General features: G+C 34.5%; 1 protein-coding gene across 1 annotated transcript in view; it reads right to left on the bottom strand.

The window, feature by feature from the left end:
• Positions 1 to 3,047: 3,047 nt before the first annotated feature.
• LYPLAL1 (lysophospholipase like 1) overlaps positions 3,048 to 14,605 on the bottom strand; it is a 36,039-nt gene continuing 24,481 nt past the window's right edge. The window contains exons 4-5 of the mRNA XM_041722019.1: positions 4,184 to 4,299; positions 3,048 to 3,392 (exon numbers count right to left, since the gene is read on the bottom strand). Coding sequence (XP_041577953.1) covers positions 3,162 to 3,392; positions 4,184 to 4,299 — 347 coding nt within the window. The 3' untranslated portion in view covers positions 3,048 to 3,161. The remainder of the gene's footprint in view (positions 3,393 to 4,183; positions 4,300 to 14,605) is intronic.

The raw sequence follows: 14,605 nt of genomic DNA on the forward strand, positions 1-14,605 counted from the left end.
AATATATTTAAGCTCCTTACCACTGACAATGCTCTTTCTTATTCAGATTTCAGTTGAGACAAAATACTATCAATAAACATTTTGCTTCACTTACGGATCATAAAAGTACTAAAGTGCACTATAAAAATTCAAACAGAAGAAATAGAGTAAAAAGTGCAAGTCTCTCTTCACTTATATCCTAGCTTCCTTTCTCTTCCTTGCAAAATTCTAGTATTCCCAACATAAACATATGTAATTTACTGTGATACGTATATACATTTTCTTCTTGCCATTTTTCTTCTTCTACATAAGAAAGTTTCACAGCTATTTCAATTTCCTTGCCTTCAGAAATGTTTCTGTTGGTAAAGCAACAGAAAGTTTTGGGATGGGACGAAAAAGGAATGACTGAGTGGTTTCTTTAGGAGGATCCCTTAAACCCTGATGTTGCCAGCCTTAGCATATTTTTTCAGGCTCAAAACTTCGGCTTTAAGAGACCAGATACATATGGACAATAGGCATCTCAAGATTAGAGAGGAGAACTGGAAGCTGGAGACTCTCCTCAGAACATACTGCTCGTCATAATACAATGAGTAGCCTACTAGCCCACAGCGGAGGGGACCAGAATTGGATTGAAGGTTATCCACATGAAATTTTAGATATATCCTCCATGCATGGATCTACTTGAGATGGATTTATAACCATACTAACCAATACTAGAAGTAGCTTAAATTTGTTTGACTTACATTTTTATTAAAGACTTTTACATATGCTATATAGTTTGATCTCCAGACAACAATTTCACAGAAAAGTATACTATGGCAGAGGCTGAGATTTATGCTAGAATATGTGATTATTAAGTTGACAGGACAAGCATTCTAAAAAAAAACAAAATCTGGATCCCTTTCCTTGCACTATATTTGGGTTGTACACCCTTCTTTATGCCATGTATAGGTGGTACTCTTAGGGCAAATTGCAGCTGGAAGGGTTTTATATACGAGTAATACCATGTATATTCAAGCCAAGGTATTTAAAAGTTCAAGGAGTTGAAGGTCATTAAAGGCTTGGAATAATTAAAACCCTGCACAGTCTTCTGTAAAAGAATTTTGGATTTTATTAAATTTTATCAGTCTCTTTCTCTCTCCCACTGAGAGAAGCACTTCATGCAGAGCTTGGAGGCCTCCTGTGTTGAGAAACAGCACTAAGAATCTGAGTAGATTGGGGTGGCTAGACTTTGTAGGATGGCATAGCAGGGAAGAGCAAGCTGCACAGAAAGAGAACTCCAGGAGTACCTGGGTGCTCAGTCAGTTAAGCATCTGTCTCTGGCTCAGATTATGATCTTAGGGTCCTAGGATCGAGCCCCACAGTGGGCTTCCTGCTCAGTGAGGAGTCTGCTTCTCCCTCTCCCTCTGCCCCTGCTCTCTCTCTTGCACATGCTCTCTTAAAAAAAGAAAGAAAGAAAGAAAGAAAGAAAGAAAGAAAGAAAGAAAGAAAGAAAACTACAGAGACCTAGACATGATCTACCTGGATTATTCAGCAGAGTACTGATGCAACACTTGTGTGAGTAGACTATCTGAAACCAGAGAAAAGAATCACCCAAAAAGATTAGAGGGAACCACAGGATAAGAACCATGAAACCCCAGACCAATATGTATTGCAATCAAAATGCTCAAAATCAGTGATAAACTCTTAAAAACATCAAGAGTAAAAATGACATCAGACACAGAAGCACAAACATAATAATAATAACGGATTTACTCTGTGAAATAAAGTCAACAAGAAGAGAGTGGAATGCCATGTTTAAAATACTGAATAAAAAAAATGTTAATCTAGAATTTCATACCCAGTGAAAGTGTCTTTTCAAACCAAATGTAAAAAGCAGACTTCCTCAGACATATAAGCTGAAAGAATTCACTAACAGCAGATTTACAGTGGAATTATTTAAAGAACATCCCCTCAGGCAGAATGAAAAGGATACCACAAACACACAGCAGCACAAAAATAACTGAAGAGCACCGAGGTGGTAACTACACAGGTAGATAGATATATGTTTTCCTCATTATTTAAGGAAATAATTTAAAGGAAAACTGACTTAAAATAAGATAGTGGTAATAGGTTGTGAGATGTATGGTACATGCTCTTTACAGAATATTTATAAATAGCAAAAATAGTATGAAGACCAAGAATGAAAAAAGAGAAGGTCCTGGGGATCCCTGGGTGGTGCAGCGGTTTAACGCCTGCCTTTGGCCCAGGCGCGATCCTGGAGACCCGGGATCAAATCCCACATCAGGCTCCCGGTGCATGGAGCCTGCTTCTCCCTCTGCCTGTGTCTCTGCCTCTCTCTCTCTCTCTCTCTCTGTGACTATCATAAATAATAATAAAAAATTAAAAAAAAAAAAAAAGAGAAGGTCCTTACACCAAGTGTGAGGTAGTATAATGAACTTGAAGGTAGAACATGACGAGTTAAAAGGGTATAATATACGGAAGTCTTCAGGCCCACATGGTCTCACTAGAGAATTCCTACAAATATTAAAGAAAAATTAATACCAACTTTACATAATTTCTTCCAGGAAATAGAAGAAGACAAAACATCTCCCAATATATTTTATGAGGTCAGTCTTCCCCCCGATATCAAAACCAGAACAAAAACAGTACAAAACAAATTAACCAAAAAAAACCCCCAAAAAACAAAAAAGCAAACAAAAAACCCCCAAAACCTACAGACCAATATCCTTCATGAATATAGACAAAATAGTAACACAGAGTATGCTATCTGACCACAATGGATTTAAATTAGAAATCATTAAACAAACATATCAAATATTACCAAATATTTGGAAACAAAATAGGGCACTTTGAAATAAAATGCCATGTTAAGCCTTTTCATGTTTTCCCATTGCCCATACTTAAACTAACTTTACATTATTTTTAAAACTTAAATATTTATTCAAAAGGTCTCCAAATATTTACAAATGTATCTGAAAAATAATATACAAATGTTTGTCTAAGTAAGATGATGCTACTCTCTGTGGTGCTAAGCATTTCAATAACTAGTAGAAAAATCAGTATACTTGATATTTATTAATATTTTAATTATCATTTATCAATTGTAATTTGGCAGTAAAAAACACATTTCACAAAGACATTACATGTAGATTACCAAATCAATCTTGATTCATTCAACTTTAACTTTCCATTTCTCCTGGAAGTTTTGCAAGAATCCATGACTTCAGTTTTTCTAGCTCAGCTTTGCTTAGCTCATGGTAAACACCTGGGAAACTATGAAACTTCGTGCTCACTCCCAGAGATTTTAACATCGAGTTTGTTTCTTCACCCCAAGAATGAAGAACTAACTCATCTGCAGTACCATGGCACTGAAATAATTCAGGGAGTACACCATCACTTTCCTGAAGAGCCTAGAGAACAGGATACAAAAATGGAAATGCTTAAGAAATTTGTTTAAGAACATCACTTGGAAATCAGACAGGGCAAAAAAATTGCAATTTTACCAAAGCTTCAATATTCCAAGGGAAAAAGGAGTGGTACAGTGGTGGTACAGTCTAAGGCATACACTGTTTTATTGGCGAGGGGGCTCAGCCTGTTGCTGGCATCACATGAGCTACAGTTAGTTGTATGTGACCAGCACTGACTCCATAGAGGACTACCTTGAACATGGTCGAAGTATTTCCTGGAGAAAACGTGACTCCATCAGACAAACCTTTTCATGTAGAGTGGAAGGATGGAGAAAGGCACCATCAAGGGAAAAACTACATTCTAGCTTTCATTTCTGTATCTGCTGTTTCCATTTTTGGTATGAAGTTACAATGCTAAAAGGTTCTATATTCATATTATTAGCATGCTGCTATGAAACAGGTATCGGGAATGTAAGGGATTTTTTGTTTTGATGACATTCATGACATAATAAACAACCTTGCTATAGTCATTCGTATTTTTAATATGTATAAGGGATACATATGTATCATACATAGGTTATTTTTATCCTTTCCCCTTTGACACTGTGCTTAACAATATTCTTTCTATGGCATTTCCTGGACATTAATATCAGCTGGAATCAATATTTAATATAACTAATTGGGGATGGATTCCCAGCAGTGCTGTGTGCACTGACTGTTCCTGCTTCATTTTGTTTGTTCCAATGTGTGAAATTTCATGCTTGTTTCTTTTGTTTTTAAAATCTGGAACTTACCTGGTAAACAGCAGATGTTTTGTTCAGAAAACTTGAAAGAGCAAATACTCCTGCCAGATCTTGATGATTTCTATATGCTAAATGCATTGCCATGCACCCTCCCATAGAAAATCCTCCTAAAAGAAGCAAAAATTCACTTAGCAAAAAGAAAAAAAAAAGCAGAATATTTGTGACAATAATTTAGAACAAGATACATCTGTGTCAGGCTTCCACGCATGTTTTAAAATATTTGGAGACCTTTTGAGAGAGAGAGTGCTAAAAATAAATTTAGTCTACTTTCAATCTCATTAAAAAAATACTTGCAATTGAGTAAATAACGGTGGTTTATCCATGTCATCACTGGTAAAGAGACTTGTTATAAAAAGAGCTGGAATTAAAGAAATTATTCTGGGTAAAAATATACTATCATATTATCATAATTCAAAATGAGTCATAGTAAAAGTGCTAATTAAACTTTTGCTTATACTTGTAGCATAGGAGTCCTCACACTGCCACCAGAATTAGTAACACACATCATTTTGTTTTATTTGCCAAGCTCCAAGCCCCACGAGGAGTTAAATTTCTAGGGCTTGCCATATAATGGATGTTCAGTAATCTTCTAGGGAGGATGATCAAAACTTTGGTGAGCTAGTTAAAACATCCTGAATTATAATATTGTTTTGGAAACTGACTTATAATGGTATAATTAAAATGTATGTACCTATATGAACTTTTTCAAGAGAGTAAAAAAATAACTTACTCATTTAGCAAATTTTTATTGTCTTGTATGTGCCCAACACTGTGCTAGCCACCGGAGATATGCAGACTAAAATACATGGTCCCCATGTTCCCTTCAGCAGCACGTATTCTATACATGGGCCCTTCATGAGACATCACAGAATACAAGATGGGTATGTGATGCAGTAGCCCAACTTCAGGCTAGAGACCTGGAATGCTGTTCTTGAGCTTGAGTGAGAGTTAAAAGGTGTCTTATTTTACATTTTGTGAGAAATAAATATAGAAAGTAAATCACACAGCCACACATTTGTGGAAATATAAAAATATACATTGGTATAGAGTCCAGATCTCATTTCTAATCTCCTGCTTTATTTCACTTAACAAAGTGTAAAGCTGAGTCCTTGTAGAATATAAATTTGAATTTACTATAATCTCCTTTTACAGATGAAGTGAACCAAGGCCCAAGATTAGGTGATCTGCTTAAGGATGCACCCTTAATTTTAGCTATAAAGCTAGGACTTTCAGAGTCCAGATTGCTTGCCACGGGCTTTAATATACTTTACTACCCTCTGGCATTTATTAAAATAGAACTTTTATTTTTATATTTTACTTATTTAATAATGCTTAATAATATTATTGGCCTGCCAATATTTGGCAGGATACAAATGTATGCGCGAAGATTACTAGGCTTGTGAAGTTTAGCTTTTCAAGAAGTACATAATATGTAAATAATTACAGTGTATGATAAATATTACATCTGTGGTTTTCAACATACCAGAAAGAAATAATAGGGTCTCATCAGCAGAAGTTCACTGTAGATGAGAACTACTTGAAAGGCTCTTTCAAAATAACCCCCACTCCAGTCACAGAAGCAGAAACGTCTGAAGAGAGATCATGAATGGATTGGCAGCGGAGGAGGCATCATACACATCTTAAAATTGAGTATGAGTTGCATATGTGCATCGGATTCTCAAAAAAGGTTAAAAACTACTGGACTACATTACCTATGAATGTGTACACTAATAAGCATGACATGCCCCATTTGGATATGCAGAGTTTACCGTAGACAAGATAGTGTTTTTGGTAAACATTCATTGTAAGTAAGCGCAGAAAATTTGAAACTTATTGGGTTTTGCTACAGTTCTAGTTACAGGCTTCTCTTTTTTCCTCAAGTTTTCTATGTAATATATAGTGTGTGAGTTATAAAGCAAACATCTTGAAGAATAATTCTTGTCAAGCTTTAATTCAGTAACTAAGTTCTCTAGATTTTGAAATCCTTGAGGGTAAGAAACAGTTCTTTCTTCCACCATCACACTGGTTGCAGGATTAGGAGGAGCTCAGCAAAGTGTCCTCACTCTCTGGTGCCCATGTGCAGAAGAACCGGCTTCGTTATTGTCCATGCCCAGTGGTGAGTATGCTTGCTGGTACACAGTGACAATGCAATATAAGTCTGTTTAGTCTTAGAAACCATATATTATAGGATGAAAGTAGTAAAACATCTCTTAAATTTATCATACTTAATGCACATGAAACATTTTCTAATTTAAAGTCTGGTGGAAAGAGGACATACTGAAATAAAGAGAAACTGAGTTCTAATCCTGCTAGTGACACTCTCACTGCGTGTCTTGGAGTAAATTATTTAAAACCTAAGATCTCAGTCCCAGTTAAGATTAGATAGCTGGGAAAAAAAAAAAGAAAAGATTAGATAGTTGGACTAGATGATCTTTAGGGTTTCCACAAAGTTCTTTTTTTTTTTTTTTTAAGATTTTATTTATTTATTTGACAGAGAGAGAGAGAGAGAGAGAGAGAGAGAGCACAGAAGCAGGGGGTGAGGGAGAGGCAGAGGGAGAAGCAGACTATCTACTGAGCAAGAAGCTCGATGTGGGGCTCCATCCTGGGACCCTGGGATCATGACCAGGGCAGTTAAAAATCTGACCCAAAGGCAGATTTTTAACTAAGCCACCCAGGCACTCCAGGATTTCCACCAAGTATATATACAAATGCTTAATAATCATTTGTAAAAGTCAAAACAGCAAGGACTTTCAAAGTTTACAGTTACTGTAAATACAGAAACCTTTCAGTTTAAGAATAAGAATCTGTATCTCCCAGAATACAATTTCAGCCCTCCTTAAAGTTCACAAAACCAATCTTAGCAAATGCTTATTACTTCCTTCATCGCTTTAGATTTCCCCTTTTTCAAATTTACTTACAAAATCAATTCTACATTGCTTATAACCAAACACTGTTAACAACAAAACTACATCTCTAAGATGAGGGGAAAATGTGAGGGAGGGAGAGATGGGGTTGCTGGAAGAACGAGAGATCAAGAATGAAGGAGAGAAACACAAGACCAAAATACGGGGAGGCAGCAGCAATCAGGAGTTCAACTGGACTTCCAACTGCTTCCCTGTAACAAGACAACATTCTCCAACAGAAGGAATCATGTGCCGAATCATACCAGAAACTTCTCCTAACATTGAATTCCTGGGTGGAATTCATCAAGTAGTTCTTTATTAAACATAAAACTCAAAACAAGACATTTTACATACAGCCTCTTCTGCTCTTGACTCTTTTATATAAGTCGAGGACATAAAGACCGAACATTCAATAGTCTGTAAGGTTTATGTGAACAGCGATTTTTGTCTGTTTTATTTGATGTTCCCTCCCTATGTTTAGAACAGTGCCTGGCGCATAGTAGGCATTTAATAAGTATCTTATCGAATAAATATCAGTTGTGCTTCTATAAGAGTATTTCTATAAGGGGACAAATTTATATCTTCAGGAAATGTGGCTCTTTGGTGATCTGACTGGATGTAAAAGTGAAGCTTAGAAAAAGCAGGAGGGAATGGTTAGTGTGCCCCAGGCTAACAATTTCTAAATCTGGCTCCTTAATAATAAAGATTCTTAGACTCAGCCCCAGGCCCTCTAACACAATCTCAAAGTATATGTCTAATTTTTAAAAGCTCTTCTACCTATAAATCAAATGTATGAGAATCATAGTCTTAGAAAAATATCAATGGCTGCAAGGCAGACAATTCAGGATTAGGTATAATGGGTAAGAACAGAAAGTAAAAATATGGTCATGATTTAAAAGAAATCCATATGTTATAGATACCAAGCCTGTAGCAACAAAGTTTTTATTTTTTGGAGAAATTCAAGAGCTTGAATTATATTTTTGCGAAACGTACCTACAGAATGTATCAAATGTGACCAGTGTGACTAAGGAACTAAATGTTTAATTTTATTCAATTTTAGCTAGTTTAAATTTAAGTTTAAATAGTCACATGTGGCTAAGGACTATCATATTGGACAATAAAGTTCTAGGTAATCTAAGCTGCACCAATAATTGAAAAAAGCTTCAAAATTCATAAAATGGAGCAAAAAGAAAACATTTAATAAAAAGATGTTGAGGCTAGGATCATTAAATGTGATCTTTTAATATGATTGAGATTTAAGAATCACAGGATTTAAAATATGAACAAAACAGATAAGTAAGCAAAAACAACTTAAAAATTACTTTAAAACCATACATATTGAGAAAATTTTACAGATCAAATTTCCCCCTCCAACATTTCCTTTTATTGACTAGGGTAACCTAATCACTTTCTGTGGTTTCAGAGCCCCCTGGCCGAAACCAGCCTATGAAGAACAAAACCAAAAGTAAGAAAGAAAACATTTTCCACATCTGAGATGTCATTATGAACAAACATAAATGCATCCTACAGACTTTTAACCTCATATTCAGTACTCATAATTTACAGTGAAAATAAATGTACTCATTGAAATCTTATTAGAGATTTAATCTAAGTCCCTTACCTAATTATAATCTTGTGAGGTAATCTGCAATTTTTGACCAGTCATCTTTGATAATATAATTACCTTTAGCATCACAACTTACTATGAAAAGGGACTTTGTGTATTTTTTTCTAATAGAAGGAAATTTAACACAAAAGACTGGTTATCTGAATCCAATTTCCATCTAAATATCTAAAATGCAATATAAAATATACTGTTCAATAAGTAAATACCAAATAGTAAACTCATTGTAGGTAATGGTTATAACATATATTTATAGTTGCTGGCAAAGTATTAAAACGTCAAGAGTTAACATTTCAACATACATTTAAGATTAACAAGCTGAATAAAACATGTTAAAAAAATAATAAACCTAACTTTTATGAGCTCTTTAAATAAAATAAAACAGAAACAATGTATAAAAAAACTACACTGGGAAAACTAATCTATCTGAAAACAAAATCCAGAGGAAAAAAAAATACTTAAAAACTCAAGTTTACCATCAATTGCATAGGATTTTTAGAATGTAATAAAATCTACCCTCCCTTCAAATTTCAACAATTATTTCATTTAACTTATGTATCATAGTGATTCAGACTGAACCGTGATAAAGTCTCAAAAGGTTTGGGAATATATATTTATTTGTCTATGTTCTCTGATACAAAATTTACAGAGAAAACAAAATACTTATCCATCTTCCAGAAAAAGCTGTTTGAACAGGAGTTCCAAGCTTTTAAAGTTCTAATTGTTGTTGAAAAAACACAAGTTGCTTAATGAAGGCAAATATATGTTAAAATGAAATAGAAATTTGCTATCATTCTCAAGTTTTAGCTCAAGAGAGAGCTTCAGAAGAAATTCGTATAAGGTCAGGACAAAGGAAGCCTGGAAATTTTGGTGCTAATTCATCTTGGTCATTCTAACTATCCCTTCATTTTTAAATATTATAAAAAACATTGATATATATCCAACGTATAAAGCGTTTTCACCATATAGGCAGAAATAAAATGACCATCCAAAGTTTCAACTATTCATACATAATTCTGACATGTTTTCAGAAGTTCATTTTAATTATTAGAGTGCATGTGTAATTTTTGTACCTTACTTTTTCTTTCAAATCATATTGACTAAGTCCTTCAAAAGAATTACGAAATCCATAGTTTTATTCATTGAACACATATTCATAAAGTTACTTCTATGTGTACATACAGTATCTGTTACATAATATTCAATTGTATTAATAGACAGTAATTCCCTTAACCATTTCTCACGATGGGTATTTAGAACATCCATGTAAATTAGTCAGGTGTAATTCCAGGAGAACTTGATTTTCCCTGCTTCAAAATTCTGACAGTATGCTCATATTATCAAAATTCTTATTATCTGGTTGTATCACTTGTCATGTTCTATATGTCCTAGATCAAAGTTAAACCCTAAATTTTATCAGTTTTGTCTTAGCAAATTGTCACCACCTAGTGGCCAAAAACGGAATCTCATCCTGGTACAAAGGTGACCAAGTCAAAGGATCCGGGTTCTAGTCCCCCTCATTTTATGTTAGCTAGTAATCTCTTTGAATCTTAGTTTTCTTTTTTTTAAATATCCTGTTTTCACTATCACAAGGCTCAAAATAGACCTTGTGCATGAAAACAACCTTATAATTTGACGCTATCTGAAAACATAATGTATAATAATGAAAATTATTTAAAAACTGTCAAGTGTAATACAAATGCCAGCTATTTTCACAGTACTACTACTATATATACTTTTAAAGCAGAACGGTATACATGGGCAAATTTATATACCTTTCTCCATTTTGATTTCTCACATTACACGGAAACATACTAAAAGGAAATGAGTTTCAAGACTGACATTAATATAGTACTATGAATTTGCTTGCATTCTGCACAATGGACACTCCCCATATGTTAATAAAACAAGAATCAAGATAATCTAGCATTATTAACAATCTTTGCAGGTTACAAGATTTGAACCAAAAGTTTATTAGTAACTATACTGTCAGCAATCAGAAAGTGATTTAAAGTCACTATTTTATTGTCCATGTTTCTCCTTTTATCTTACCCTCTGTAGAATCATGTGTGGTATAAATACATAAAATCAAACAAGCTTTCTTATGTCTATTCTTTTTTTTTTTAAAGATTTATTTATTCATGAGAGAGAGAGAGAGAGAGAGAGAGAGAGGCAGAGACACAGGCAGAGGGAGAAGCAGGTTCCATCCAGGAAGCCCAATGTTGGGTGTGATCCCAGGACTGTGGGATAATGCCCTGAGCCAAAGGCAGACGCTCAACCGCTGAGCCACCCAGGTGTCCCTCTTATGTCTATTCTTAATATACAGAGTGAGGAGTCACAAATGTCTCCAAGGAACACACTGGTGTTTCTTGACCATCTCCTCTGTATCCAACTCAAACACTGGGGCAGGTAGTAAACTTTTTGTTTAGTTCTTCCTATCTAACCAAAGTTAATTTATTTTTTCCATTAAGAAAGCAATATATTTCCACTGATGACTAAAAATCCAAGAGTTTGTTCTCACAGCTAATGCTTGCAGTTGAGTATCATGTCCTTCAGTATAACCTTATTTATCTTTGTGTTCCTTAAATCTGAAAACAGTGTCTGTGTCAGTTGCCATCATTCTCTTGTATCTATTGCATTAGCCACCTTGCTATTCTCTTGACCTTCAGACTGGCCTGCCTTCCATAGAGTTAACAGCATAAGCTTTCTGAAATGCACATTTGATCAAGTCATTCTCTATTTCTGATTCGATAATTATCGGTGGTTGAGTGCATACTCAACTAGTATATCCTGAGAGATTCTGATGTGCTCCTTGCTTTCTTCTATAAATGTGTTCCCCTCTTTGTTTACCAGTCATATTTTTACTCTTTCTTTAAAACTTGCTTGGAGAGTCCTCTCTTCTAAGAAGCAGTCCCTAACTCCCCCAGAATTTACTTGTCTTTCTTCACTGCTCACATTGTACCCTGTACACACTTTTATAATACATTGTATCAGAACACCTTACTTCTGTATCTCCCTCATTAGGCTGTAGAATTTTTGATAGTTTTCTTGATACTGCAAGACTTAACACTTTTATGAACAATTTGGAGATCAAATTTGGTATGAGAAGTACCATCTTTGACCTGAACAAACTAAGTAGACTATCCAAAAACAGTTTGGAAAACATTTATTATAAAAACAATTGTTTTTATTTTTTTATTTTTTTAAGATTTTATTTATTTATTCATAGAGACAGAGAGAGAGAGGCAGAGACACAGACAGAGGGAGAAGCAGGCATCATACAGAGAGCCTGACGTGGGACTCGATCCAGGGTCCCCAGGATCACGCCCTGGGCTGCAGGCGGCACCACTAAACCGCTGCACCACCGGGGCTGCCCCAAAACAATTGTTTTTATAAAACTAGGCTTAATATAATAAAATATCACTAATCAAAATAAAACCAGACAATGAACAGACTCCCATCTACCCAAATACAGAGAAAGGTATTGTTTTACAAAGTTATACTGGTTGCAGTTAAAATCTGAGATGAGGGTTCCATGAGCACATACTGTATGATATTATATCAGAGATTTTACTACATATTAAACAAGTCAATAAGGATAACAATTTTTGTACCTATTAGCTCCATGTTTTTCTTTTCCAATCTTAAAATTCTCTAGTTTTCCCTTTTACAAGTTTTAAAAATAGCCCATCCTCACTGTGGTGCAAGTGTGTATGTGTGTAATAAAAACTGTTCAGAATCTTAAGTGCATTTTTCTTTGACTTCCCATTGAATCTCTTCTTTATTAAAATGTTATGAATAGCACTTAAAACTTACTTCTCTTAAAATGTTCTGTAACAGACACTACAAAAACATAAAAACCAGTAGAAAAATATAAAATCAAATTATTAAATATTAAATTAAAAATAAGATTATTTAATATTAATATTTAAATATTTAACCTATGAAAAAGAAAGAGGGAAACACAGCATGTATACCTACCACTAAGCAAAAATAAGACAGCTAGTAGGGAAGAAGTAGTGAGCTACCCTATGAGTCTCCCAGTGGCAAGCCTGGCCTAGTAGGTAGGGCCTTTCTGTTTGGAGAGGCTGTGGCATAAGTGGTATAAAGACTATATAATAACAGCAAGAAAATGGTCTCAACGTTGCATGCCAGACACATTTCCAAGTATTTCATATGAATTGACTAATTCAATTACCACAACTCTGTATGATAGGTACTATTATTATCATCCAAGCACAGAGGTTAAGGAGATCACCACAGAGTAGTGAATCCAGGTTGGAAATCTGTAGGCTGAGGCCAGAGCCCAAGTTCTTATTTGTTTTATACTGCCATCAGATGCATCAGTGCATCTATAATTATGATATTTGTAACTCAGGGAATGCATGTACTAATATTCAAACACAGCAATGATACTGCTTCTTGTGCCATGTTTTAAAATAAATCGGTGGTTCAGTGGGCAGTAAGACAAGCAAATAACAACCACAACAAAAAATTTCTTGCAGGATAGAATGCTATTTCTTCTCTGCATTAATAACTAACCCATGTAAAGAATCCAGCACACAAAAAGGAGGTAATATAACTTAATTTTTTTGTCATAGCATAAGAGGTCAAGGATCATGTGTATTTTGGGGACATGTTTAGTGCTGAAGAATCCTTCCTGAAGGTCTATGTTCATTGACTAGCTAAATAACTAACAATTCAGGTAACAAGAACATCTTGCATCTGCACTTTGTGGTCCCTTTCATATCTCAAACTAGGAAGGAGGCTTTTGGATAGAAGTTAATCAGTTCATCTCACAAATTCTAAAAAAAAAACAAAAAAACAAAAAACAAAATACCTTCTTTTTTTCTTTCCCAGCTATATTTTATATTCGTAAAATAATATATAAATATCTTAATGTTTTAATATGCCTTTGTCATAAATTTTAGATGTTACCATTTTATAATGTAGTAACCTATAAAGCTTCCAAAATGAAATGTTGTTATAAATTCAGTGGAATTTTGATGAAATACTCACTATATTACTGATTGCTTTATAAATAAGACTATCCTTTAACTAGGTTCTCTTGGTACTTCAGAAAATAATTAAAACCCCCAAGACATGGTAAAAAAAAAAAAAAGCGAAATAAATTCCAGATGAATCATAGAATTATGTGTCGAAAAAAATAAATTGCATTAGAGAAAACCAGTAGAGAATCTATTTGAATATTTACACAAGCTCTAGAGAGTCTTAAACTGAGACCTTACTTGGAAAAGAAAAATCATAAAAGGGAAGACTAACAGACAATTAAGAACAGTTATCCTGTGTTAAAATATAACAAACAGCATTAGAAGGGAAATAACAAATTAAGTAAAATTAATGACCTTATTTTCAGCAACATTTTTTACAGCAATATTATTCAGTGAGGATGTAGTCAGATGGACATCCTAACAGGGGTGGTAGAAATATCAATAGGTATAATTTTTTTGTGAAAGGAATGTGACAACATGTATTAGAAGTCTTAAAATGTTCAGTTAAACGCAACAGGAGAAGTAAACCTTGATTCAAAATTCTTATTAAGTCTCTGATCTTACAACAGTCCCCACAGTCTCTTTTTGAAGATGAATAAGATGAAGCAGCTGATGGATCTGGGGAATGACAGTTATAGATCAATGTGACAGTCCTCAATCCATTAGAGTATTTTTTACTTTTTTTTTTAAAAGATTTTATTTATATATTCATGAGACAGAAAGAGAGACAGAGACACAGGCAGAGGGAGAAGCAGGTTCTTCACAGGTTGCCCAATGCAGGACTCGATCTCAGAATCCTGGGATCACGCCCTGAGCCAAAGACAGACGCTCAACCGCTGAGCCACCCAGGCATCCCTAATTTTTACTTTTTTTA

The sequence above is a fragment of the Vulpes lagopus genome, chromosome 11 (genome assembly GCF_018345385.1).
Source record: "Vulpes lagopus strain Blue_001 chromosome 11, ASM1834538v1, whole genome shotgun sequence".
Classification (NCBI taxonomy): Eukaryota; Metazoa; Chordata; class Mammalia; order Carnivora; family Canidae; genus Vulpes; species Vulpes lagopus.